Source organism: Budorcas taxicolor, chromosome 7 (assembly GCF_023091745.1).
Source record: "Budorcas taxicolor isolate Tak-1 chromosome 7, Takin1.1, whole genome shotgun sequence".
In the NCBI taxonomy this organism is placed as follows: domain Eukaryota; kingdom Metazoa; phylum Chordata; class Mammalia; order Artiodactyla; family Bovidae; genus Budorcas; species Budorcas taxicolor.
In genome coordinates, this window is record NC_068916.1 from 8,375,831 (window position 1) to 8,402,472 (window position 26,642).

General features: G+C 46.1%; 1 protein-coding gene across 1 annotated transcript; it reads left to right on the forward strand.

The window, feature by feature from the left end:
• On the forward strand, positions 1 to 26,406 carry CALR3 (calreticulin 3). Its single transcript, XM_052644239.1, has 9 exons — positions 1 to 91; positions 306 to 407; positions 6,308 to 6,511; positions 14,590 to 14,684; positions 19,494 to 19,682; positions 20,788 to 20,895; positions 20,978 to 21,106; positions 21,936 to 22,028; positions 26,263 to 26,406. Exons 1-9 carry the CDS (start codon positions 1 to 3, stop codon positions 26,404 to 26,406), a joined length of 1,155 nt encoding a protein of 384 aa, XP_052500199.1.
• Positions 26,407 to 26,642: the final 236 nt, after the last annotated feature.

Here is a 26,642-nt window from a genome sequence, read left to right on the forward strand (position 1 = left end):
ATGGCTGCGGCTCGCGTCCCGCTCTGGGCAATCTGTGTGCTGCGGGTGGCGCTGGCCACCGTCTACTTCCAGGAGGAATTTCTAGATGGAGGTGAAGGGGCGACGCCGATGGTGGCGGGGATGTAAGCTCCCGCATACCCCGTTGCCTATTGGATGGCCTGAGTTGCCATTTGGCCCCGGCCTTTAGACGAAGGATCGGTGGTATCAAAACCCTGAAGCTTCGAAGCCTCGGGCGTCCCCATCATTCTCCCCACGACACACATTAACAGTTTTCAGCCCTAACCTGTGTTATTTACCCTCTACAGAGCGATGGCGGAACCGATGGGTGCATTCCACTAATGACTCCCAATTTGGGCATTTTAGACTTTCGTCCGGGAATTTTTATGGTCATAAAGAGAAAGATAAAGGTTAGTGTAGGAAACGTGAAATTAAGTTTCAAGGTAGGTGTGGCACACCCCAACACCCATTTCACAATTCGGGAAACAGGCCTGGGTAGGGTTGTTTTGTCTTTTCTCTCTTTAGAAGAGACCAAGATGATGCCTCTTTACAAGCGCTAGTCAGATGGGTTTGGAGACCCGAGGGCCTTAGGCTCCAGAAGGAAAAGATTAGAAGATACTTCTCATTTTTATTTTCAAGTTAAAAAAAAAAAAATTAAGGTAAAAGTTACATACTGTCAAGTGGACGGATCTTAGGGGGTCCAATAGAATGAATATAGTTTGTGACTGCACACCCAGATCAAGATAGGAACTTTCAGGCCCCACTTCAACCCCTAGAGGCAAGTCCCCCGCCCCCACCCGGCCCCAAGTCAGTACCCTTCTGGTACCAAGAATAACCTCCATTCTGGCTTCTCATTCCTAATAATTAAAAGTAGATAAACTACTGCCTGTTTATTTATACACTCAGTTAGATTTCTAAATTTTTTCTTATCTACCTCAAGGCTCAGTCACAGCATGCGGGAACTTCCGTTCTGTGGCGAGAAGATCTTTTCCTTTGCCATGCAGGAGCTCTCTAGCTGTGTCACCCTGGCTTAGGTGCTTAGTATGTGCGATCGTGGTTCCCAGAACAGAGCCTGAACCTCTGTCTCCTGCATTACAAGGCCAGTTCTTAACCAGTGGACCACCAGAGAGTCCCCTCTTCATTGTTTAGTTGTTGGAGAAAAAAGAAAGGGAAATAGTATTTTGTGATGCATTAAAGTTATACAAAGCGCTCCATGCAGTGTCTGAAATTTCACAGTCCATAAATAAAGGGTTAGTGGAACATAGCCATGCTCACTTATTTGCATACAATCTGTGCCTGCTTTCAGATCACAATTCTCAAGGCAGAATTGAGTAGTTCAGACTCTCAAAAGTGTAAAATGTTTATTCCCTGGCTTTAACAGAAAAAAGTTTACCAACCCCTGATTTGAATGAAAAGTTCCCCTCTTCACCACCTTCTGTTGACCTTCCATTCATCTTCCATCTTGGCCCTGTTACACCAATGATGCCCTAACACCCGGCAACCTCTGGTTTTGAAATGTACTTGCATTGTTTCATAGATACCTGGTGCTCCAAATTGTCAGGCTGTAGTGGAAAAAATGGAGTTGAAAATAAGTTCTATGAAGCTTGTCTAAGGAGTGGAGTTGTCATTTGTTTTTTTCCGCCACAATATTTTTCCTTCCTCCAGCCAGAAATGCTGAGACTGTAGACTCTGCATTTCATTCACTCCAGCACGTGTCTACTGAGAGCAGATACAGGCAAGACACTCAGTAAACTGGTTAATTCCACCCCTCATTGTGGCCCCCCAGGATCATGACATAGAAGTCACGGATGGAAAAATCCACAGAATTTAACTAGACAGAGGAGAGGTGCTGAGAGGTGATGGTGATGACTGAGGAGTGGGGTGAGTCAGATGGCCTTCAGTTCAGTTCAGTGGCTCAGTCGTGTCCACTTCTTTGCGACCCCATGGACTCCAGGCTTCGCTGTCCATCACCAACTCCCGGAGCTTGCTCAAACTCATGTCCATCGAGTTAATGATGCCATCCAACCATCTCATTCTCTGTTGTCCTCTTCAAGTCCTCCTGCCCTCAATCTTTCCCAGCATCAGGGTCTTTTCAAATGAGTCAGTTTTTTGCATCAGGTGGCCAAAGTATTGGAGTTTCAGCTTCAAATCAGTCCTTTCAGTGAACACTCAGGACTGATCTCCTTTAGGATGGACTGGTTGGACCTTCTTGCAGTCCAAGGGACTTTCAAAAGTCTTCTCCAACACCACAGCTCAAAAGCATCTATTCTTCAGTGCTCAGCTTTCTTTGTAGTCCAACTCACATCCATACGTGACTAATGGAAAAACCATGGCCTTGACTAGATGGACCTTTGTTGGCAAAATACCATCTCTGCTTTTTAATAACAGCTTTTGTTCCATGGAGTATGCGTCTGTTAATTTCTTGATTGCAGTCACCATCTGCAGTGATTTTGGAGCCCCCCAAATAAAGTATCTTACTGTTTCCACTGTTTCCCCATCGATTTCCCGTGAAGTGATGGGACCAGATACCATGATCTTAGTTTTCTGAAGTTGAGCTTTAAGCCAACTTTTTCACTCTCCTCTTTCACTTTCATCAAGAGGCTCTTTAATTCCTCTTCACTGTCTGCCATAAGGGTGGTGTCATCTGCATATCTGAGGTTATTGATATTTCTTCCGGCAATCTTGATTCCAGCTTGTGCTTCATCCAGCCCAGCGTTTCATGATGTATTCTGCATGGAAGTTAACTAAGCAGGGCGACAATACACAGCCTTGACATACTCCTTTCCCAATTTGGAAACACTCCGTTGTTCCATGTCCGATTCTAACTGTTGCTTCTTGACCTGCATACAGATTTCTCAGGAGGCAGGTAAGGTGATCTGGTATTCCCATCTCTTTCAGAATTTTCCACAGTTTATCATGATCCACACAGTCAAAGTTTTTGGCTTAGTCAATGAAGCAGAAGTAGATGTTTTTCTGGAACTCTCTTGCTTTTTAAATGATCCTACGGATGTTGGCTATTTGATCTCTGGTTCCTCTGCCTTTTCTAAATCCAGGTTAAACGTCTGGAAGTTCACGGCTCACTACTGTTGAAGCCTGGCTTGGAGAATTTTGAGCATTGCTAGCATGTGAGATGAGTGCAATTGTGCGGTAGTAATTCTTAGCATTGCCTTTCTTTGGGATTGGAATGAGAACTGACTTTTTCCAGTCCTGTGGCCACTGCTGAGTTTTCCAAATTTGCTGGCATATTGAGTGCAGCACTTTCACAGCATCATCTTTTAGGATTTGAAATAGCTCAACTGGAATTCCATCACCTCCACCAGCTTTGTTTATAGTGATGCTCCCTAAGGCCCACTTGACTTCACATTCCAGGATGTCTGGCTCTAGGTGAGTGATCATAGCATCATGATTATCTGGGTCCTGAAGATGTTTTTTGTACAGTTCTTCTGTGTATTCTTGCCACCTCTTCTTAATATCTTCTGCTTCTGTTAGGTCCATACCATTTTTGTCCTTTTTTGTGCCCATCTTTGCATGAAATGTTCCTTGGTATCTCTAATTTTCTTGAAGAGATCTCTGAAAGTGAAAGTGAAAGCCACTCAGTCGTGTCCAACTCTTTGCGACCCCATGGACTGTATAGTCCATGGAATTCTCCAGGCCAGAATACTGGAGTGGGTAGCCTTTCCCTTCTCCAGGGGATCTTCCAAACCCAGGGATCCACACTGCAGGCAGATTCTTTACCAGCTGAGCCACCAGGGAAGTCCAAGAATACTGGAGTGGATAGCCTATCCCTTCTCCAGCAGATCTTCCCAACCCAGGAATTGAACCGAGGTATCCTGCATTGCAGATGGATTCTGTACCAACAGAGCTACCAGGGAGGATCTCTAGTCTTTCCCATTCTATTGTTTTCCTCTCTTTGCGTTGATCACTGAGGAAGGCTTCCTTATCTCTCCTTGCTTTGCTTTGGAACTCTGCATTCAGATGGATATATCTTTTGTTTTCTCCTTCGCCTTTTGCTTCTCTTCTTTTCTCAGCTATTTCTAAGGCCTCCTCAGACAAGCAGTTTGCCTTTTTGCGTTTCTTTTTCTTGGGGATGGTCTTGATCCCTGCCTTCTGTACAATGTCACCAACCTCTGTCCATAGTTCATCAGGCCCTCTGTCAGTCACATCTAACCCCTCGAATCTATTTGTAGAGACAAATAGATGGTGTATGATTGTAAGGGATTTGATTTAGGTCGTACCTGAATGGTCTGGTGGTTTTCCCTGATTTCTTCAATTTAAGTCTGAATTTGGCAATACGGAGTTCATGATCTGACCCATAGTCAGATCCCATTCTTATTTTTGCTGACTATGTAGTCCTTCTCCATCTTCGGCTGCAAAGAATATAATCGATCTGATTCTGGTATTGACCATCTGGTGATGTCCATGAGTCGAGTCATCTCTTGTATTGTTGGAAGAGGGTGTTTGCTGTGACCAGATGGCCTTAGAATTGCCTGGATGGTGACAGGAGGGACTGCAGATCATCTGACAGAGGTGGGGGGAGGGGGAGAATGGAGAAGAGAGAAGCAGGTGTGGGAGTGGGGAGTCAGCGGTGAATTCAGGCTTAGACATACTGAGGCAGAATGCCAGGCTCATTCGTGATGGCTCTCAGCATAGGCAGTTATGGGGACAGGAGTACGTTGCACAGAGGGTAGGCTATAAGAAGACTAGTTTTCACGTTTTTCTTGTTTTGATTCAAGTATAGTTGATAGTTGATTTATAATATCATTTAGTCTCAGGTGTACAGCACAGTGATTCAGTTATATATATGTTTTTTCAGGTTCTTTTCCTTTATAGGTTATTACAAAATATTGAGTGTAGTTGCCTGTGCTATCACAGTAGATCCTTGTGGTCAGGTTTGTCTTACAGTCCAGTATAAGGTAAGGGATTGGTTCAGAGCCATGAGGCTGCTGAAAAAGCGAGTTTGGTCTTGAAGTAAAGGACTAAGCTTGTATAAGATGATTCGCATGACAAAAGGATGGTTGTCTTCGTAAAAAGAGCCACTACACAGGGGACAGCTTGAACCAACTCACCCCATGCGGTGAAGCACCTTTTTTTTTTTTCCAGATCAGCACTCTGTTCTCCTTTAGCTATTGTGTCTCTAAAGTAGCTGTTTTATGATGAGAATTAAGGTAAAGAAGTAGACTGCTCCATGTATTTATTTATTCAACTTTGCATTTTGTATTGGAATATAGCCAATTAACAAACAATGTAGCGATGGGACTCAGCCATACATACCCAAGTATCTGTTTTTCCCGACTCCCCTCCTATCCAGGCTGCCACATAGCAGTGAGCAGAGTTCCCTGTGCTCCACAGTAGGTCCTTGTTGGTTATCCGTTTTAATGTAGCAGTGTCTACATGTCCATCCCAAACTCCCTAACTATCCCTTCCCCACATCCTTCCCCCCTGCAGCCATAAATTCATTCTCTTAAGTCCGTGAGTCTCTTTCTGTTTTGTAAATTCATTTGCATCATTTTTAAAATATGGATTCCACATATAAGGGCTTGCATAGGATATTTCCCCTTCTCTGTCAGACTTACTTCACTTAGTATGACAGTCTCTAGGTCCATCCATGTTGCTGCAGATGGCAATATTTCATTTTGTAAAGAATTATTTAGTTAGTTTTGACTGCACCGGCCTTCATTGCTGTGCTCAGGCTCTCTCTAGCTGTGGCGAGTGGGGCTGCTCTTTACTCATGGTGCGCAGGCTTCTCATGGCGGTGGCGTCTCTTCCTGCAGAGTGTGGGCCCTGGAGCACGTGGTCCTTAGTAGTTGTGGTACACAGGCCTGGTTGCTCCAGGGCATGAGGAATCTTCCTGGATCAGGGGTCACACCCATTTCCCCTGAACTGGCAGGCAGATTCTTAACCACTAGATCACCAAAGAAGTCAGAATGCTCCATTTTTTAACCCAGTTGCTACAAAGCTTCCTTGTATATTCCCACCCCTTGGAAAATGAAGGGAAGCAAAATGAACCTTTTATTTGTAATTAGACCGCATATCTGTCAGTTAGAACTGAAGCGTGTTTATAACTTAATACCTAACTTGTATATTAAATACAAAAACACATACATAGGTACGTGAGACAGAAATTCTGTAGCAGCAGAGAGCCTGTTAGTGACAAGCCCATCACATATTATTGTACAGATGTGCAACAGGCGCAGGATCAACATAAATGGTTGGGAGGTTTATCATCAGGGGTAGGGGAGGATAGCCATTTAATTCCTGCCTTGCTGACTGGTGTCATTCCTATTCCTTCATGAGTACTTTTTATTTAAAGGTCTGCAAACCACTCAAAATAGCCGATTCTATGCCATCTCTGCACGGTTCAAACCATTTAGCAATAAGGGGAAGACTCTGATCGTTCAGTACACAGTGAAACATGAGCAGAAGATGGACTGCGGAGGGGGCTACATTAAGCTGTTCCCTGCAGACATGGATCAGAAGAACCTGAATGGGAAGTCCCAGTACTATATTATGTTTGGTGAGTTTTGATAGTACTGACAATCATTTCTGGTGATTTTTGAAAACCCCTTCCACTTATAGGATCCTTAAATTGACTTTGCTCAAGTTGTGTTGAGAATATCTAATGAAAGGTTTTTAGTACTGTTAAACCTAATTAATTTGGATAGGGCATGGAAACCCACTCCAGTATTCTTGCCTGGAGAATTCCATGGACAGAGGAGCTTGACAGGCTACAGTTCTTGGGGTCACAAAGAGTCGGACACAACGGAGAGTCGGACACAACGGAAGCGCCTTAGCATGCCCACACACAGATTTAATTAATATAGCAGAAAGGCAACCATATCATTCTATTGTTCTAGGGAGACAGTTATTTATTCAATATTTATATAACCCAGGTATTTTGAATGCCTCAGGAATGAATACCTTGACCATGGGCCATGTCAGCCCAAAGCCTGTGTGTATTATGGCTGGTGAACTAATGGTGGGTTTTTTAACTTTTCTTTTTGGCTACACTGCCTGGCTTGCAGGGTCTCAGTTCCCCAACCAGGGGCTGAATCTTGGCCACGGAAGCGAAAGCCCAGAATCCTAACCACGAGGTCTCCAAGGAACTCCTAGGTGTTTAACATTTTTGAATGATTAAAAAAAGGACAGTACTTTTGATCCATAAAAATAATAGACACTCAGATTTCAGTGTCCACAAGTGAAGTCTTAATTGGAATGCAGCCTCTCTCTGTTCATTCGCATCTTGTCTGTGGCAGCTTTCAAGCAGCAGTGGCAGAATTGAGTGGTCATGACAGAGAATATGTACTTCACAAAACCAAAACTATTTACTTTCTGGCTCCTTACATCAAAAGCTTGTTGACTGCTGCTGCTACTGCTAAGTCACTTCAGTTGTGTCTGACTCTGTGCGACCCCATAGATGGCAACCACCAGGCTCCCCCATCCCTGAGATTCTCAAGGCAAGAACACTGGAGTGGGCTGCCATTTCCTTCGCCAATGTGTGAAAGTGAAGTCGCTCAGTTGTGTCTGACTCTTCGTGACCCCATGGACTGCAGCCTACCAGGCTCCTCCATCCATGGGATTTTCCAGGCAAGAGTACTGCAGTGGGGTGCCATTGCCTTCTCCGTGGTGACTGCTAGAATACAGTAAATGTCTCTCAACACCAGGAGTAATTAACATCTGTGCTGGAATTGGGAAGGGACCACATTTGGCTATAGGAACCAGACATAACTGAAGTGTGTGGATTCAAAAACCTTTAAGAATGAGGATTCTGGGAAGATGGGGGAATAGGAAGCACCAGGAATCTGTCTCCCCACCTAGACAACAGTTGCACTGGCAGAATCTTTCTGATGTAACTATTGTGGAACTCTGGAGTCTGTGGAAGTATTGCACCTTCCAGCAGAAGACTGGGGAGGTCACTGGTGGTGAATTTCAGTTCTTTGCCTGGTAATACCTACCCATCTCCCACCTCTAGCCACATGGCTGACAGACAGCTGTGCACCCTGTTCCTGGAGCAGCTTTTACTGGAACCAGGGTAGGCAAAAAGGATCCTGTCCTCCAAATAGCAAAGATCTGGGATCCGATGGCTGCTTCCTGCTTCTGATGGTAGAGGCACAGGAAAACAGATGGCCAGCCATTGTTGTCACACCTCCATACGTTGCTGTAAGCCTCTCCTCTTCCCCCTGAAATGAATCCCAGGAAACTAAAAGGGCCAGAACCCTCCCTTCCCACCCTTCATTTTTCACCTTTCCCCTTTTAGGAAACTAGGCATTAAAGATTAGGACATTAAAAAAACAAATACATATGCAAGGGAAACTAAAAAGTGACTGCACATACCCAGGAAAACACTCAGAAAAAAACCTGAGAAAACCCTGTTTATGTCCCAGGCTGACCCTTGGTGCAGAGTGAGCCTTCAACAAATCAAGCAAAAAACCAGAAACAACAAAGCAAAGCCTACAGAAGGAGGAGAATCCAATTTCCAGAGTTAACATTAGACTCAAACGTCCAGTGTTTAGCAAATAATCACAAAGTATACAAAGAAGCCAGAATGTATGGCCCATTCAAATGAAAAAAAAAAAAAATCAATATAAACTGTCCCTGGTAAAAAGGACTAATGACAGACCTGTTAGACTTAAATATCTGTCTGAATGATTCTAAAAGAACTCAATGAAGATGTAGTGAAAGTCAAGAAAAATATGAGAAAGTGGAAATACAGTAAGGAGATAGGAAAAAAGCAAAAAAAAAAAAGAAGAAGAAGAAGAAGAAAGAAAGCCAAGGATATAGTAAACTTAACAAGAACTCAACCTCAAATTCTGGAGTTGGAAAGTACAACTGACGTGAAAAGTTCACTGGAAGAGTCAAAGGCAGATCTGAGCATACAGAAGAAAGGATCCAAGAACTTGAAGATAGGTTGGTGGACATGATTAAGGCTGAGAAGCAGAAAGAAACAAGACTGAAGGAAAGCAAGCAGAGCCTGAGGGACCTATAGGACACCATCAAACAAACCAGTGTGTGCACTGTGGGAACTGCATAAGGAGGAGAGAGAGAGAAGGGAGCAGAGAGGATATTCGGAGAAAAAGAAAAACAATGGCCTTACAAACAGCTGTGAAAAGAAGAGAAGCGAAAAGCAAAGGAGGAAAGGAAAGATATACCCATCTGAATGCAGAGTTCCAAAGAATAGCAAGAAGAGATAAGAAAGCCTTCCTCAGTGATCAATGCGAAGAAATAGAGGAAAACAATAGAATGGGAAAGACTAGAGATCTCTTCAAGAAAATTAGAGATACCAAGGGACCATTTCATGCAAAGATAGGCACAATAAAGGACAGAATTGTTATGGACCTAATGGAAGCAGAAGCTATTAAGAAGAGATGGCAAGAATACACAGAAGAACTATACAAAAAAGATCTTCACGACCCAGATAATCACGATGGTATGATCACTCACCTAGAGCCAGACATCCTGGAAAGCGAAGTCAAGTGAGCCTTAGGGAGCATCACTATAAACAAAGCTAGTGTAGGTGATGGAATTCCAGTTGGCTATTTCAAATCCTAAAAGATAATGCTGTGAAGGTGCTGCATTCAATATGCCAGAAAATTTGGAAAACTCTGGAGTGACTTCACTTTCACTTTTCACTTTCACGCATTGGAGAAGGAAATGGCAATCCAGTGTTCTTGCCTGGAGAATCCCAGGGACAGGGAAGCCTGCTGGGCTGCCGTCCATGGGGTTGCACAGAGTTGGAAACGACTGAAGCGACTTCAGCAGCAGCAGCAGCAGCAGCAGCAGTGGCCACAGGACTGGAAAAGGTCAGTTTTCATTCCAATCCCAAAGAAAGGCAATGCCAAAGAATGCTCCAACTACCGCACAGTTGTACTCATCTCACATGCTAGTAAAGCAATGCTCAAAATTCTCCAAGCCAGGCTTCAGCAATACGTGAACCGTGAACTTCCAGACATTCAAGCTGGATTTAGAAAAGGCAGAGGAACCAGAGATCAAATTGCCAACATCCGCTGGATCATGGAAAAAGCAAGAGAGTTCCAGAAAAACATCTATTTCTGCTTTATTGACTATGCCAAAGCCTTTGACTGGGTGGATCACCACAGACTATGGGAAATTCTTAGAGAAACAGGAATACCAGTCCACCTTACCTGCCTCTTGAGAAATCTGTATGCAGGTCAGGAAGCAACAGTTAGAACTGGACATGGAACAACAGACTGGTTCAAACAGAGAAAGGAGTACATCAATGCTGTATATTGTCACCTTGCTTATTTAACATATATGCAGAGTACAGCATGAGAAACGCTGGGCTGGAAGAAGCACAAGCTGGAATCAAGATTGCCAGGAGAAATATCAATAACCTCAGATATGCAGATGACTCCACCCTTAGGGCAGAAAGCTAAGAAGAACTAAAGAGCCTCTTGATGAAAGTGAAAGAGGAGAGTGAAAAAGTTGGCTTAAAGCTCAACATTCAGAAAACGAAGATCATGGCATCTGGTCCCATCACTTCATGGCAAATAGATGGGGAAACAGTGGAAACAGTGTCAGACTTTATTTTTTGGGCTCCAAAATCACTGCAGATGGTGACTGAAGCCATGAAATTAAAAGACACTTACTCCTTGGAAGAAAGTTATGACCAACCTAGACAGCATATTCAAAAGCAGAGATGTTACTTTGCCAACAAAAGTCCGTCTAGTCAAGGGTATGGTTTTTCCAGTGGTCATGTATGGATGTGAGAGTTGGACTGTGAAGAAGGCTGAGCACCGAAGAACTGATGCTTTTGAACTGTGGTGTTGGAGAAGACTCTTGAGAGTCCCTTGGACTGCAAGGAGATCCAACCAGTCCATCCTAAAGGAAATCAGTCCTGAATATTCATTGGAAGGACTGATGCTGAAGCTGAAACTCTAATACTTTGGCCACCTGATGCGAAGAGCTGACTCATTTGAAAAGACTCTGATGCTGGGAAAGATTGAAGGCAGGAGGAGAAGAGGACGATGGTTGGATGGCATCACCGTCTGAACTGAATAAACTCTGAGAGTTGATGATGGACAAGGAAGCCTCGTGTGCTGCCATGTCTCACATTTACTCTTGAATTTAAAGTCTGGAATGAAAAAGGTCTTTCTTTCGATTAAAAAAGAATTTTAAGTGGCTCAATTTGGGTTATGGTAATTATTCCCTCAAAACAGGATGGCAGAAATATCTGGCAAAAAAAAAATTACCACCTGTTGAATTAGAGATGATTTCACAAATATTTAATTTAGTTGGATTTGGTAAACAAAAGAACTGCAAATATCCACCTAATACTACCTTTAAATACACTCAACATGTCTGCTACATGTAAATTGCAAAGCAGCATATTTTGGAGTAAAAAAGATATTTAAAGTTTTCTGTATTATTTTGTTTTTAACTCAAAATCAGTTACATTTCACTGAAATCCATTGTGTCAGTCTTAGAACACTTCCTGTGATTTCTTAGCTGTAGTTTTTGGTTTGAGAGCAGCTTGCAGGTGTTGAAGAGGAAGAGGGGAATATGTTTCACTGGGCCCTTCCAGGTGCCTTAACTATGCGATCTTAGATTATGTTTAACAAGCTGGAAATGGGTAATGCGGCCCCCATTTTGCAAATAAGGAAACTGAGGCTCAGAAAGATTAAAATACTTGCCCAAAAGTCAGGTCAACCCCACTTCAGAGCCCATATGCTTCCATTCTTCTCAAAAATCCATTCCCGCGTAACTATTTTATGATTGCTGTTAATGGAAAAAGTCCAGATTTTTCTGGTCAGATCTGGGCACATTCTGAAGCTGAATTTAATAGTAAAAGCATGTAGGTACTTAGAGAAGAAATTTCTGACCAATTTCGAGGGAAAAATAAATTTCATCTTCCAATTCCAAGGTAATAGTTCAGTTCAATTCAGTCACTCAGTCGTGTCCGACTCTTTGCAACCCCATAAACTGCAGCACGCCAAGCCTCCCTGTCCATCACCAACTCCCAGAGTCTACCCAAACCCATGTCCATTGTGTCGGTGATGCCATCCAAGCATCTCATCCGCTGTCATCCCCTTTTCTTCCTGCCCTCAATCTTTCCCAGCATCAGGGTCTTTTCAAATGAGTCAGCTCTTCGCATCAGGTGGCCAAAGTATTGGAGTTTCAGCTTCAGCATCAGTCCTTCTAATGAATATTCAGGACTGATCTCCTTTAGGATGGACTGGTTGGATCTCCTTGCAGTCCAAGGGACTCTCAAGAGTCTTCTCCAACACCACAGTTCAAAAGCATCAATTCTTTGGCGCATCAATTCATCAATATGCTGTCTAGGTTGGTCATGACTTTCCTTCCAAGGAGCAAGCGTCTTCTAGTTTCATGGCTGCAGTCACTATCTGCAGTGATTTTGGAGCCAGAAAAATGAAGTCTCTCACTGTTTCCACTGTTTCCCCATCGATTTACTATGAAGTGATGGGACCTAGATAGCATAGTCAAAAACAGAGACATTACTTTGCCGATTAAGGTCCGTCTAGTCAAGGCTATGGTTTTTCCAGTGGTCATGTATGGATGTGAGAGTTGGACTGTGAAGAAGGCTGAGCGCCGAAGAATTGATGCTTTTGAACTGTGGTGTTGGAGAAGACTCTTGAGGGTCCCTTGGACTGCAAGGAGATCCAACCAGTCCATTCCGAAGGAGATCAGTCCTGGGTGTTCTTTGAAAGGAATGATGCTAAAGCTGAAACTCCAGTACTTTGGCCACCTGATGCAAAGAGTTGACTCATTGGAGAAGACTTTGATGCTGGGAGGCATTGGGGGCAGGAGGAGAAGGGGATGACAGAGGATGAGATGGCTGGATGGCATCACTGACTCGATGGACGTGAGTCTGAGTGAACTCCGGGAGTTGGTGATGGACAGGGAGGCCTGGCGTGCTGCGATTCATGGGGCCGCAGAGTCAGACACGACTGAGCGACTGAACTGAACTGAACTGATGGGACCAGATGCCATGATCTTAGTTTTCTGAATGTTGAGCTTTAAGGCAACTTTTTCACTCTCCTCTTTCAGTTTCATTAAGAGGCTCTTTAGTTCTTCTTAGCTTTCTGCCATAAGATAAGGGTGATGTCATCTGCATATCTGAGGTTATTCAGGGCAATAGACTTTCACAGAAATAGTTCACATAGCTTTTGTTTTTTTAAAAAATTAAACTCTTTTCCAGCAATAACAACAACAACAAAAAGAAATTTCATAAACACACGTCTTTAGGGAACTCCACTGGGAGATAGATGTGGTGTTTTTTTGTCCTCCCGTAGGATGCTATTTCCAAGTTCAACTTCGCATCTACTCTGACAAATTGTTAATATTCTTTAAGTAATTATGTGCAGCCTAGTTCTCTCTTATTTAATCTGGAGGTTCATCACTCCAGGTTCTAGAAGAAATTACAGTCATCTGCTTGTGTTTACAGAGTTTGTTAATGGGGGTGGGTACGGGCTTGGGTCTGTGGATGTGGTGGACTTCTTTTTGAGACAGAAAGACACACGGACGCTCGAATACATTCCTACGGGTTCAAGTCAGTGAAGGCGCAACTGGGTAATTCCAGACATTCTCAGAAGGCTTGACAGATTTTCCAGATCCCTCCTGTAAACCTGGTTTAAAATATTCAGAACTTCTTAGTCTTTGAGCAAGGAATAGAGTACCCTACAGAATTCCATTTCCTTAGTGACTGAAACTTGATCTCATCCCAATTTAAAAACCATTAACTTTGTTGTGTGTTTATTTTTTAATGTGAACCACTTTTAAAACCTTTATTGAATTTTTCACAATATTGTTTCCATTTTATGTTTCTTTGTTTTTTTGGCCGTGAGATGTGTGGGATCTTATCTCCCTGATCAGGGATGGAACCAGCACCTCCTGCATTGAAAGGCAAAATCTTGACCACTTGACCCCCAGGGAAGTCCCCAAAATCATTGAACAGAACTTCTTACAGACTTCACCATTCATCAGAATCTACATACTGATCGTAACCTCTCTTTTGCTTATGATGTGGGGATATTGTTAAGAAAGAATATCTATATATGTGTACATTTTCTTGGAGCATAACAATAATAACAAATATTGAGCATTGCCATACTAAAAGCTTTACATATATTAGCCCCTTGAATTAGCTTTGTGAAGTCAAGATTAACACCCCCATTTTATAGACTGGGACACTGAGGCGGGAGAGGCAAATACGTTATTTGCAAATATGTGTCAGCATGGAAGGTGGCTGGGATCGGAGCCAGGCAGTCCAGCTCTGGAGCCCTCCTGTGGGTACAGGAGCCCTGGTCTGAGCTTCCGAGGGAAGGTCTGAGGTTCAGACTGCATGTGGCGGGGACGCTTACTAGACTGTTGTTAGACCTTCCTTTTCTTCCTCACCTGCTGGCTTACCCTTGAGTTCAGAGTGGCTGCGGTGGCCATGACCTGAACTGAATGTCGCCGTGCATTTAAAGAATCTCCCTGTGGGCACCTGCTTATTCCCAGACATGCACGCCCCCCGCGTCTTTGTGTACTGTTTCAGGAGAATGGTGGGGACACTGCTATGGTGATGTGTTACGGAAGGAATCTGAGAGCGGTTAATTTTTGTTTGCTTGTTTGTAGGACCTGATATTTGTGGATTTGACATCAAGACAGTTCATGTTATTTTACATTTCAAGAATCAGTATCACGCAAACAAGAAATCAATCAGGTGTAAGGTAAATGCTTTTCTATTAAATTGGTGATCGTGTTAACTCTTGAAAAGATGATAATGGGAGTTTGTAGAAAACAGTTTTGACCTTAAAATAGTTAAGGGAACCCTGGGGTGGGGGTCAGCCTTGTCTGTCCTGTCCCCATTTTCCAGTTTAGTGTGCCCATTAGACACACTTGCCCAGAACTTGGATTCGATTGGGTTCTGAAGTCTTTGGGGTTTTTTTTTTGGATGAAAAATTATATTATATTTTAAATTTAAATTTACAGTTTTTTTTTAACTTTTTATCTTATGTTGGGATATAGTTTAACAATGATTAACAGTGTTGTGATAGTTTCTGGTGGACAGCAAAGAGATTCAGCCATATATATAGAGAGAGACATGTATCCATTCTCCCCCAAACTCCCCTCCCACCAGAAGGGCATACTTACTTCTCACCTTGAGCTGTGACATCCATTTACAATTTGCTTCATAAGGGTTATAGCAGAATGGTGGCGTTTCAGCCCCCATCCTCACTGGGCTTCGCAGGTGGTGCTAGTGGTAAAGAACCCACCTGCCAGTGCAGGAGATGCAAGAGACTCAGGTTCGATCCCTGGGTCGGGAAGATCCCCTGGAGGAGGGCACGGCAACCCTCTTCAGTATTCTTGCCTGGAGAATCCCATGGACAGAGGAGCCTGGAGGGCTACAGTCCATTCAGTCGCAAAGAGTTGGATGCGACTGAGCGACTTAGCACGCATGCACATCCATCATCGTTAAGGAATGAAATATTCAAGATAAAAAATCATTCTGGAGGAATTAATCTTCCAAATAACAAAATATTTTTTTTCTAAATATTTACTTGTTTGGCTGAAATGGATCTTAGTTGCAGCATGTGGGATCTAGTCCCCTGACCAGGTATTGAACCCAGGGCCCCCTGCTTTGGGAGCAAAGGGTCTCTAGCCACTGGACCACCAGGGAAGCCCCCCAAAACATTTTAAAATGGGAATATTTCTAAAATGAATGCATACATCCTTTACCTTTTTACCCAGAAGATCCTGTGAAAATGGCACTTTAGGTCTTTAGGGCCTGTTTATACTCAATGATCCTACCTGGGCTTCTCCAAAGAGGAAGCTTGCATTAAGTCCCTGGTGTCTGGGCCTAGGAAGAAGAAGTAGCCCCCCCAGTGTACAGCCCCCACTTTGAAGGTAAGCACCAGGAAGTAGGGACTTGTCCCCTGAGCAATCCCCAGTACACATAGCCTCTGGGAATCTGGGCAGAAGGCCAGTGTGTTGCCAAGATGATTGACAGCAAGGAGAGGGAGCATACGCGCGTGCTCAGCCGCGTCCACTCTCTGCAACCCTGTGCACTGCAGCCCGCCAGGCTCCTCTATCCTTGGGATTCTCTAGGCAACAATACTGGAGTGGGTTGCCATGCCCTTCTCCAAGGGATCTTCCTGACCCAGGGTTCAAACCCAGGTCTCCTGCTTTGCAGGTGGATTCTTTACCAACCGAACCACTGGTGAAGTCAGAGAGCATCCATACTTGCCTCTTAGTCCTGAGCAATGGGTGTGGCTTCCTTACAGAGCCCCAGTGAGTCTCTGCAGAGTGGTTTCTTTCGGAGTCCCACCTGCTGACCTGGTGGTTTGAAAGAGTCAGCAGGTCCCCCTGTATGTGAAGACCTGACGCCCTCCCTTGGGGGAGTGAGGAGGAGCTCAAATTCCAACTCTTCCTCCTCCGCCTTAGTGTTGGACCAGCAGGCACGTCTTAGTGATTGACTCCTTTTCAACGGCAGCTCAGGTGTGCGAGAATGAAAAGGGGTGACCCTGCCAGACGGAGACTGTGAGTTCTGGCCTGCACTGTGCCTGGGAGGCCAGAACTGGGTCACCTGGAGGCAGCAAGCCTACAGGGCCCTGGGCGGCACTGGCAGGCCAATGAAGCCCTCGGATGGGTGCCTGCTATTTCTGCAAGCCTGCTAGAAAAATAAAAGATGAGTGTGTTGAGGGAGCTTTGGAGCCTCGGATCGTAGCAGCGAATCGGCATTAGGGCCTCCTGGGTGAGGAGTACAGTTTTCTTCACAGGGCTCCGATTCTCTCTGTGATGCTCTAAAAGAAATGTAGTGGTCAGCCCTCTGAGGTTTTCCTGGAGGAGGTCTGGTCTGCATTGTTAGAAAAATACCTCGGATGTTCTGGGGAGGGAAGGAGAGCGCAACAGGCGGAGAGAGGGATGAGACTGTTAGATCAAGGCTTCAGCAGGGTGCAGAACCCAGGAGCATTTTATTTTATTTCACTTTTGTCTGCGCTGGGTCTTCTTTGCTGCACAGACTTTTCTCTAGCTGCAGCGAGCGAGGGCCGCTCTCCAGTGGCGGTGCGTGGGCTTCTCACTGTGGCAGCGTCTCTTGTTGCGAAGCACAGGTCACAGTCTTTAGCAGCCACAATTTGCAGGCTCTAGAGCACAGGCTCAGTAGTTGTGGGGCACCGACCTAGTCGCTCAGCAGCCTGTGGGATCTTCTCCGGCCGGTATCAGCAAGCAGGCTGTCTACCACTGAGCCACCAGGGAAGCCTGGAACCTGGCAACATTTTGACAGATGATTCCTGTGTGGGGTCCGAAAGACGTGGTGATGTTTGGAATGTGGATGTTGAGGGTGTGGGTGGTGATCCTCAGCAGCATTGCTGTTAAACAGGAGGGGAGATAAAGGCCAAGAAAGGGGTCAGGGCCGACTCAGGGGTCTTGTGTAGAACAGCTGGTTGGGAAATCCTGGCTGATGCTGAGGAAGCATGCGTGTGTGTGCCCAGTCACTCAGTCGTGTCTGACTCTTTGCGACCCCAGAGCCAGCCAGGCTCTGCTGTCCATGGGGTTTCCCAGGCAAGACTACTGGGGTGGGTTGCCATTTCCTCCTCCAGGAGATCTTCACGACCCAGGGATTGAACCCGAGTCTCCTGTGACATGAGGGAAGAGTAAATTGCTGGAAACTTTGAATCTGAAGCTTGGCTGACAGGTGGGATTAAGGATGTTGGTTTGAAGCTGTTTGCATATGTGAGAGTGTAGCTGTTATCCCTCAGGAGGCTTGAGCTTGTGGCCAGATCTCAGAGGGTGCCAGCCATGGGGCCAGCCAGCTCAAATTCTAAGCTAAGAAAGGTGAGCAGAGACAAAGGCAGGCAGAGAGCAGGGGGAGAGCATTGGAAGAATCGTGCGTTCAGCTGTCAGAGCAGACTACAGGGTTGAAGGAGACACAGAAGAGACTGTAGTGCTGATTTTGAATAGAGTTATCGGCCACACAGGACGGCAGATCAAAGGGGTACTGAAAAAATTTTTTTAATTGTATTTATTTACTTTTGTCCGTGCAGGGTCTTCATTGCTGGGCGGGCTTTTCTCTAGGTGCACGAGTGGGGGCGACTCTCTCGTTGGGGTTCATGGGCTTCTCGTTGCAGTGGCTTCTCTCGTTGGAGAGCACAGATTCTGGAGCGCTTGGGCTTCATAGTTGCGGCACTTGAGCTCAGCAGTTGCAGCTCCCGGGGGCTAGAGCACAGACAGGCTCGATAGTCGTGGCGCACGGGCTTCGTTGTTCCACAGCATGTGGGATCTTCCCGGACCAGGGACTGAACCCATTTCTCCAGCATTAGCAGGCGGATTCTTTACCACTGAGCCACCAGGGAAGCCCCTGAAAGTGTTTTGATTTGACTTTTAGCAGGGAGAGACTCCTCCTGGCAGGGCCTTTATGCTGGGGTGGTGGTTTTCAAACCTGAGTGGTGTCAGAGACCCTGGAGGGCCTGTGAAAGTGACCAGAGGGTCCGCTGAGTTCCAGTGCAGCAGATCAGGGCTGACCTGGGAATGAGCATTGCCCCTGTACCCCCAGTGACACTGATGCTGCCGGAGTTGTGGTGCTGGGGTCCCCTCTGCTGGTGACAGGCATATCCTGGGAACCCCCAGCTTCCCTAGGCACCTTCCCACCCACCTTCCAACCTTCCTTTATTTTATTTATTTTTGGCCGCACTGTGTGGCTTGAGGGATCTTAGTTCCCCAGGCAGCGATTGAACCCATGCCCTCCTGCAGTGGAAGCATAGAGTTTTTTTATTTTTATTTTTAAAATACATGTATTTGACTGCATTGGTCTTAGTTGCATCTTTGGGATCTTTCGTTGCAGCGCACGGATCTCTAGTTGTGGTACCCGGGATCAGTAGCTGTGGCCTACACGGGCTTAGTTGCTCCCGTCATGTAGCTCCCCGACCAGGGATCAACCCTCATCCCCAGCATTGCAAGGCGGATTCTTAACCACTGAACCACCAGGGAAGTCTCCAGACCCCTTTTATTGAATGTTAAATGCTTTCCTTATGTCCAGTCTGGGCTTTTAACCATGCCCAAGAAAGAAACCAGGCCTACACCAGCCAAGCTTCAATTGTTGGACAACTCATCAAGAGAGTGTTAGGAAGTTCTCCCCCGTGTTGAGAAACAGAGTGGGCTGCATTTGGTATCTTTCAGAACACTGAACAGGAAGTTGTTTTCCATACAGCTTTTCCTAAGTCAAACAGCACAATGATCCCTTGGTTCACACCGACCTACTCCATCATGATTGCCTGGGAGGTTAGAGGTGAGAGCTGTTGTCTTGGCATAGGAAAGGGGTCAGCCACACAGGGAAGGCTGCCAGTAGTGAGGAAGTACTCTACGGAGGGGTGACTCTTCTGTAGGACACCCTTTCGTGGTCAGGTCAGCCCCTTTCTAGAGTGTCTCTGCTTGTGTTTACAGTAAGGCTTTGACCCATGACAACGTGCACTGCTTACCTAGACCTGCCTTGAAACATCGAGGGTCTCATTCTTTTCTTCTTCTCCCCACAAAACATGCAGGTTGATAGCTTTACACACCTCTACACTCTGATTTTAAGACCAGACCTCACTTATGACGTGAAAATTGACGGTCAGTCGATTGAATCCGGAAGCATCGAGTATGACTGGCAGTTAACGTCACTGAAGAATATGGAGAAGGCATCAGCAGAGGCTGAGGGTTGGGACCAGGCTGCCAAGGACAAATCCCAGGTGTGAATTCTTCCCGCACAGCTGCTAGAAAGCGGAAAGCGTAGTTTGTGAGTACCCAGGTGCCATACACCTGCTGCCTGGCTGGTAGTGCTGGTGACAAGAGTGAAACAAGGAGCCCTCCCTAGAGCTCATGTGCTGAACCCGCTGCACAGCTGCACACCTCAAGGCATTGTGAAAGAGTTAGAAGTATTTGAGATGAAAGCAAGAAGGGTTTGTCATCTTAACCGATACTTTTAAAATCTTTATTTTTATTTATTTGGCTGCACCAGGTCTTGGGCTTCCCAGGTGCCTCAAGTGGTAAAGAATAATCCGCAGGCCACTGCAGGAGACTTGAGTTCGATCCCTGGGTTGGGAAGATCCCCTGGAGGGGAGCGTGACAACCCACTCCAGTATTGTTGCCTGGAAAATCCCATGGACAGAGGAGCCTGGTGGGCTACAGTCCATGGGGTTGCAGAGAGTTGGACATGACTGAGCATGCTTGCACCTGTGCCAGGCCTTCGTTGTGGCATGTGGGATCTTAGTTGCGGCATGTGGGATCTTAGTTCCCTGACCAGGGATCAAACCCATGGCCCCTGCAATGGAAGCATGGAGTCTTAACCACTGGACCACCAGAGAAATCCCAGACCAATGTCTTTTTCCAAAGAAAGGAAAATGCATCAGCAGCCTTTATACAAATGATTTTCTTTTCATTCTGCATTTGAACATAGTGTTTTTGAGCATCATATTTGTGACTGGCAACCAAGCACCCATGACCGTAACAGGTGTGTATTACTTTCCTCTCGATGTTCAGTCAGTGAGTCTTGCCCCCCTCTTTGTGACCTCACGGACTGCAGCACGCCAGGCTCCTCTGTCCTTCACTACCTTCCGGAGTTTGCTCAGATTCACTTCCATTGAGTCAGTGATGCTGTCTAACCAAAAGGACCGCAAACTGCAGGCTGTGGTCGAAACCCCTGGTGAGGTTAGGAACCCCAGCACTCAGCCCCTTCCACCATCAAGTTGAGGAGGAGAAAAGTGCACCTGGGGTCACAGGCCTGCCTCTGCCTCTTGGCAGATTTCCTTTCTCAAAGCTGAGAATCTAACTGTTCCCCCCTGCACGCATTTGAAGGACTGGGAGAAGCATTTTCTGGATGCCAGTGCCAGCAAGCCAAGTGACTGGAAGGGCGAACTGGATGGGGACTGGCAGGCAGCCATGCTCCAGAAGCCTCCATACCAGGTGCGTATGTGACACCACCTTCCTGCCAGTCCTCTCCCCACCCGTGTCCCCGGGGACCAGCGCATATGGTTTGTTGTTGCAGGATGGCCTGAAACCTGAGGGCATAGACAAAGATGTTTGGCTCCATCAGAAGATGAAAAACAACTATTTGACTGAATACGATCTTTCAGAATTTGAGAACATTGGTGCCATTGGACTGGAGCTTTGGCAGGTCGCTCATTTTGTCTTTCTGTTGTTTTCTGTACTGGGTCTCTATTGCCATGTGTGGCTCAGTAGTTGTGGTGCATGGGCTTAGCTGCCCTGAGGTATATGGAATCTTCCAGGACCAGGGATCAAGCCCGAGTCCCCTGCATTGGCAGGTGGCTTGTTAATCACTGGACTGCGAGGGACGTGCAAGTCGCTGGGTTTTAAACTTGCTCTGGTTTAGTAACTCTGAACTTCAGCCTGAACTCCTGCTCCTGTCGTGCACCTGGCACCCCTACCCAGACCCAAAACTTGCAGTCGTAGATAAAACGGACATCCTTCCTGTCCTCTGGACACTTCTTGTCTGCCCCCGCACGCCCCCTGGAAATCTGCCAGGAGCTGACCTTGTGGTGCATGTCAGCTTTAGGATAAGATTGCAGGTTGTGATGTAGTGGGTCCAGGGTGGAGCCTGAGATCCTGAAACCCTAGTGATGTTGACACTGCCCATCCATGGCTCACACTTTGCACAGGAAGGTTCTCAATCAGCGGTTCTCAAACATCACTGGATGCTTGAGTCCCTGGGGAGAACTTCTAAGCCCCTATGTCGGGTCATACCCCAGACCTGCTAGTGAGACCAGGCATCAGCAGTCTTTGTCAATGTTCTCAGTGGTCCCCATACACAGCCAAGTTTGAGGACCAGTGCCCTGGAGGGAACTGACATTCCAGAAAAGGGTTTCAGCATGTGCTAATGTCGACAGCTAATCTCTGTGACAGTACTGAATAAATCACAGCAGTTTTGATTTTGTGGAAAGTTTCATTTTCCACACCAGTAACAAAGGGCTTATATTCATCCACAGGTGAGATCCGGAACCATCTTTGATAACTTCCTGATCACAGATGACGAAGAGTATGCTGAGAATTTTGGCAAGGCCACCTGGGGTGAAACCAAGGTATGATGAACACAGTGAACTTTTTTTTTTTTCCAAGAAGACAGCCCTGTATTATTTATGTATGTATTGGGCTGTGCTGGCTCTTCACTGTTGTATGTTTGCTTTCTTTAGTTTTGGTTGGTGGAGGCTACTCTTCACTGCAGTGTGAGGGCTTCTTGTGGCAGTGGCTTCTCTTGTTGCAGAGCACGGGTTCCAGAGCGCAGGCTCAGTAGCTGTGGCGCACAGCTCAGTAGCTGTGGCACGTGGGCTTATTTGCCCCGCAGCATGTGGGATCTTCCCAGACCAGGGATTAAACCTGTGTCCCCTGCATTGGCAGGTGGATTCTTAACCACTAGGCCACCAGGGAAGTCCATGAACACAGTGAACTTTGCTTTTGTTATTCATTTATTTCCATACTTGAGTCTCACATATAGAAAAAGGTGCTTTACTTTTTCTATAATAAACACCCCACCCAGATATAGAAAGCCTCCTCATGTCCCCTCCCAGCCGGCACTCACCCCCAAAGGAATGGCAGTTCCACTATTCCATCACTGCAGATGGATTTGACCTCCTTTTGAAATTCATATCAATGTAGCTACCCATTACTTATTCATTCAGGCCGTGTTGTGAGGCTCGTTTGTATTTTCCCATAGAGCAGTAGCTTGTCCTTCCTTTGTGAATATTCTAGAAGCTATGCGTCTGTTCTCTGTGGATGCAGCTTTGGGATGCTTCCTGCTTATGGCCTCAGGGATAAGCTGGTTCCCGTCATTCCTGTACCATCATTCCTGTGCCTGTCTTTCAGTGGCCACATGCCCAGGAGTAGACGGAGCAGTCACCAGTTCATACGCAAACAGTTTCCAGCGTGTCATCCTATTTACATTCCCTTCTGCACGGATGAGAATTTCAGTGCAGAAGGGAATGTAAATCTTCGGCCATGCTAGGCATTACTGTCAATTGCTGATGAGTCGAATTTATTGAAGTCTGATTTACGTGCTGTGCAATGTACAGTTCTGTGAATTCTGACTAACACTTATAGTCATGAAAACACCACTAAAAATCAAGATGTAGAGCAATTTCGTGTGTGCGTGTTCAGTCCTGTCTCTTTGCAATCCCATGGACTGTAGCCCCAGGCTCTTCTATCCATGGGATCTCCCAGGTAAGAATACTGGCATGGGTTGCCATCTCCTTCTCCTGGGATCTTCTCAACCCAGCGATCGAGCCTGATTTTCTTGGATCTTCTGGATTGGCAGGCGGATTCTTTACCACTGTGCCACCTGGGAAGCCCAGAACAATTTCGCCACCCCCAGAAGTCTCCTTGTGACCAAGCCCTCCCCTACTCCAGCAACTGCTGATGATCTGGTCTCTGTCCCTATTGGACTTTTTGTTAAAGTATTGACAGTGTTGTGTGAGTTTCAGGTATACAGCAAAGTGCTCTCTCTCTATGTGTGTGTGTGTGTGTGTGCGTGCGTGCGCGTGTGTGTGTATTCTTTTTCAGATTCTTTTTTCCTTATAGGTTATTACAAGATGTTGAATATAATAGTTGTTCCCTGTGCTGTACAGGTCCTTGTTTTTATGTCCCTATAGTTTTGCCTTTTCCAGAATGTCATATAAATCGAATCATGTAGTATAGGGTGGTCTTCTTTTGTCTTTTTCTTTTTTGGCCTCACTGTGTGGCACATGGAATGTTAGTTCCCTGACCAGGGATTGAACCCGTGCCCCCTGCATTGGGAGCATGGCGTCTTAACCACTGGAGGCATGGAGTCTTTCTGAGTCTGCTTCCCTCACCAAGCACAGTGCCTCCCAGATTTCTCCATGTTGCTGGGGTTTCATCAGTACCTTCTTTCTCCATCTCACTGAGTAGTTTATCTGCTCACCAGCTAATGGACATTTGGGTTGTTTCCAATTTTTAACAGTATGATCAAAGCTGAGAACAATTTCGTATATAGTTTTTGTGTGTGTGTGTGTGGATGAGTGCTTTTGTTTCTTTCGGTTAAAATCTAAGACGGGGTTTGCTGAGTTGCATGGTGTGTCTTTAACTCTATGAGACATTGCCAGACTGTTTCCCAAGGGGCCACACTGTTCTGCACTTCCTCCAGTCTCCCCAGCACTGGGGATTGTGGGTTTCTACAAGTGTGTCGTGGTACCTCACTCTAGTTTTGTGTATATTTCTATGATGAGGAATCGAGGTGGTCACTGTTTCATGGTTTTTGTGGCCATTTGGATATCCTCATTTGTGAAATATCTGTGTTCTTAAATTAAAAAAAAAAATCTTTTGGCCCCATTGCACGGCATAAGAAATCTTATTTCCCCAACCAAGGATCAAATGCAGCCCCCCTGCATTGGCGGCACAGAGTCTTCACCACTGGGGAAGTCCAAAATACCTGTGTGTTAAGATGTAATACCTGTATGTTAAGATGTAAGCTTTGTTGTTAATCAGGTATGGCAAGAATCCCAGACCAGGAAGTGGCCACCATCAAAAAAAAGATAATTTGTATTACTAACAGATCCTGAGAGGAGGGGCCACGCCAGGCCATGCAGGGCCACATGGGGAAGCACCAGTGTTGGTCAGGAGGCAGAGGGAAAAGGTGGAAGATATGAGCAAAAAACTTTGGTTTGGTCTCTGCAGGAAGGAGTAGATGAAGCAGGATAAGCAGGCTTAGGATTGTCTAGTTTTAAGAATTTCTGTGGGCCCTGGGACACTAGCTCTCTATCACCTGGCAATGGGATAAATCAGATGAGATATCAGCCCTGAATATAAAAAGCCCAGTAGTGGAGGTGGTTAGGGACGTGAGCTCTGGATGTAGCTTGCGTACGAAAGGAGTTCTTGCAGGCATCGACTCTCTAAGACTCAGTCCCCTTGGAGGGGCTGTCCCTCCCTGGGTCAGCAGGGCCCCACATGTCAGACCAATAGAGATGGGTCACGTCCGTCACCCTGGGACCAGCTGCAAAGTGGGTGCTTAAACTTTGAACATTTCATGGCATTTCGGGGGGAGACTTCCCCTTCACTAATAAAAGGTGGTCATCACTAAGGGATTTTTCTTATGAGCCATTTCTTCTTGAATCTGATTTCTGCCACAAAGGCTTACTAAACTCTTTCCGGCAATGACTTCGGGAACCTCCTTGACATGTCTGCACTCAGTCTGGGCCTTTCTTTTAATTGCACAAGTTTGGAGTTTCTCATTTAGGCTCTGAGGCCTCTTCTCATCTGTCCCTTACTGGTCAGCTGGTTGAAAGACAGGCCCAGGTGCTCTGGGAATGGAAGAAGGAGGGGGTATTTGTTTCCTGGGGCTGCCATAACAATATCACCACAAACTCGCTGGCTTAAAGCATCGCATCACAGATGGGAACTTCCCTGGTGGTCCAGTGGTCAAGACTCTGAGCTTCCACTGTAAGCAGGGTGGGCTCGATCCCTGGTCAAGGAACGAAGATCCCTCATGCCATGAAGCTGGTCAAAAACAAAAAAGCCCACAGCAAATGTATTCTCCCAAATTCTGGAGGCCAAAAGTCCAAAATCAGTATCAGTGGGCTGAAATCAGGGCATCAGCAGGGCTTTGCTCCCTCCAGAGGTTCCAGAGGAGAACCTTTATTTCATCTCTCGCAGCTTCTGAAGGGTCCCGGTGCCCTTGGTTTGTGGCCACATCCTCCCAGTCTTTGCTTCTGTCTTCACACGGCCATCTCCTCCTCTGTTTCTGTTTGTGTCAAATCTCCCTCTGCCCCTCTCCCATGAGAACACTGTGATGGAATTTAGGGCCCACTTGGTAAGCCAGTAGAATTTCCTTATCTCAACACGCTTAATTTAATCACATCTGCAAAGCTCTTCCCCCTACATAGTGTGTGTGGGCGCGTGCTAAATCGTTTCCGTCGTGTCCGACTCTTTGCAACCCTGTGGACCGTAGCCCACCAGGCTCCTCTGTCCATGGGATTCTCCAGGCAAGAATACTGGAGTTGGGTTGCCATGCCCTCCTCCAGGGGGTCTTCCCCATTCAGGGATCAAACCCGCATCTCTTTCATCTGCTGGATTGGCAGGTGGGTTCTTTACCACTAGCGCCACCTGGGAAGCGCTCTCCTACTTCATATAAGGTTGCATTTCCAGGTTCCAGGAATGGGGACCTGAATATCCTAGGGGGGCTTCTTTTCAGTTGACCCCAGCTGGTGTGGAGGCTTCCTGGAGGCAGAGGCAGGCTGTATGCCGACACCCAGTCAGCCCTCAGAAAGCATAATCCCTGGCCACCGGGTTCTTTGTTTTTCTCCCCAGGGCCCAGAAAAGGAGATGGATGCCATCCAGGCCAAGGAAGAAGTGAAGAAGGCCCAGGAGGAGGATGAAGACGACATGCTGATGGGCAGGTTTAGTGGGCGAGAAAATAGCTTCAAAGGATTCCACAGAAGGAATGAGTTTTAATCATCCCCACCCCAGATAAAGATGACTGGTAAAACCTTGTTTCTTTACTTTATTCTACCTTTAAAAGCGCAAATGTCCACATACGTGGTCATTTGTCTAGTTTTCTTTGAAAAATGTTCCTGTTCTTCTCAGTGGGGTGGGTATGGTTCTCCCCGAGCAGTCTCCCCTCCCCTCCCCTCCCCTCCCCACAGGTCCCCCTTGTTCCAACCTCCCCCCATCCTGGTACCCAGAAACAT